General features: G+C 45.6%; 1 protein-coding gene across 1 annotated transcript in view; it reads left to right on the plus strand.

Annotated features, from left to right (window-relative positions):
• LOC100963404 (splicing factor 3A subunit 3) overlaps positions 1 to 1,587 on the plus strand; it is a gene marked incomplete at its 5' end in the record, with an annotated part of 30,315 nt that overhangs the window by 18,365 nt on the left and 10,363 nt on the right. Inside the window, one exon of the mRNA XM_023512264.1 lies at positions 742 to 832. Within this exon, the coding sequence (XP_023368032.1) occupies positions 742 to 832 (91 nt within the window). The remainder of the gene's footprint in view (positions 1 to 741; positions 833 to 1,587) is intronic.

The following is a 1,587-nucleotide window of genomic DNA, read 5'->3' on the forward strand; positions in this document are numbered from 1 at the left end:
ATTCTCTTTCCTCAACCTCCCGAGTAGCTGGGATTACAGGGCAACCACCACAACGCCCAGCTATTTTTTTGTTGCAGTTTGACTGGGGATGGGTTTGAACCTGCCACCCTCAGTATATGGGGCCAGTGCCCTACTCACTGAGCCATAGGCACTGCCCTAGATCCTAGGTCTTTTTTGCTGAGCCCCTGACTAGGCTCTCCATCATTCTGAGCAACACCTGCAATGATGGGAGTTGGCATTCAGGATACACCCTGTGCTGTTTACCGTCCCTCAGCCCACACTGTCATTATATCACTATTTCTTCCTCCTCTGTCTCACAGTCTTTCTTATACGTGATAAGCGGTTCCATCCTTTAGTTATGAAGTTGATCCTGACCTGCCATCAGAACCTTTATTCATGCTGGCGGTGGGAATTCCTGGGGCTGTGTTGGGTTCTGCCATGGGAGGTGACTGGTTAGAGTTGTCTTCTTTTGTGGTCTTGACCCAGAGTTTTGTCTGTGAGACTACTAGATCTAGAATCTAGGTTTGACAGATTCAGTGAGGCAAATAATACAGTGCTGCTTTGAAATCCCAGCCTCTTGTCAGTCACAACCAGCTGTGTACATGAACTACAGAAAGAATGTTGCCCATATGAAGAGTCTTTTGCAAAGGATCAGGCTAGCATTTACCAGTAGAATGGAGGAAGTGCTCTGTGTTCAGCTGTTCCATTTCACATGATCCTTTTGCTTCTCTCTCCTCCCAGGAATGGCGTCATGCTCATGGCATGAGGTGTTTGGGCATCCCAAACACTGCCCACTTTGCTAATGTGACACAGATTGAAGATGCTGTCTCCCGTAAGTAAGCTTTGTTTACTATTTCCTGGGCTAAGTAGCTACTCCCTACAGCTCATGTCCCAAATACTATACTCTGGTGTATTCAGACCCAAGAGGAGTCATTTGGGACTACTGTGGCGATTCTCCTGCCTCAGCCTCCTAAGTAGCTGGGACTACAGGCACCTGCCACAACACCCGGGTTTTTGTTGTTGTTGTTGTTGTTGCAGTTGCCATTGCTGTTTTAGCTGGCCTGGGCCAGGTTCAAACCCGCCATCATTGGCATGTGGGGCTGGCGCTCTACCCACTGAGCCACAGGCACCGCTCTAGATCTTTTTTTAATAATAGTTATTTACTTTGTTAGGAATTTGTTTAGAAGTTTTGTTTATGAATTTATAATAAGTAAGATGAGCTTTTTTTATTGCCCTTTGAGAATAGTGTCTTTGTCAGATTTAGTGATCTAAACCATATTGATGGCCAGGTACAGTGCCTCAGGCCTGTAATCCTAGCACGTTGGGAGGCTGAGGTGGGAGGATGGCTTGAAGCCAAGACTTTGAAGCTGCAGCTTGAGGGATAGAGCAAGGCATTGCTTTAAAAAAAAAAAAAAAAAAATTCATGAGGTAAAATGGATGAGATTTAAGGTTACAATCTCTTGTTGTTTGAAATTGTTTATTATAGGGTGGCTCCTGTGGCTCAAAGGAGTAGAGTGCCAGCCCCATATACCAGAGGTGGCGGGTTCAAACTCGGCCCTGGCCAAAAACTGCAAAAAAAAAAAAAAA

Source organism: Otolemur garnettii, unplaced genomic scaffold (assembly GCF_000181295.1).
Source record: "Otolemur garnettii isolate 467f Iridium unplaced genomic scaffold, OtoGar3 scaffold00025, whole genome shotgun sequence".
Classification (NCBI taxonomy): Eukaryota; Metazoa; Chordata; class Mammalia; order Primates; family Galagidae; genus Otolemur; species Otolemur garnettii.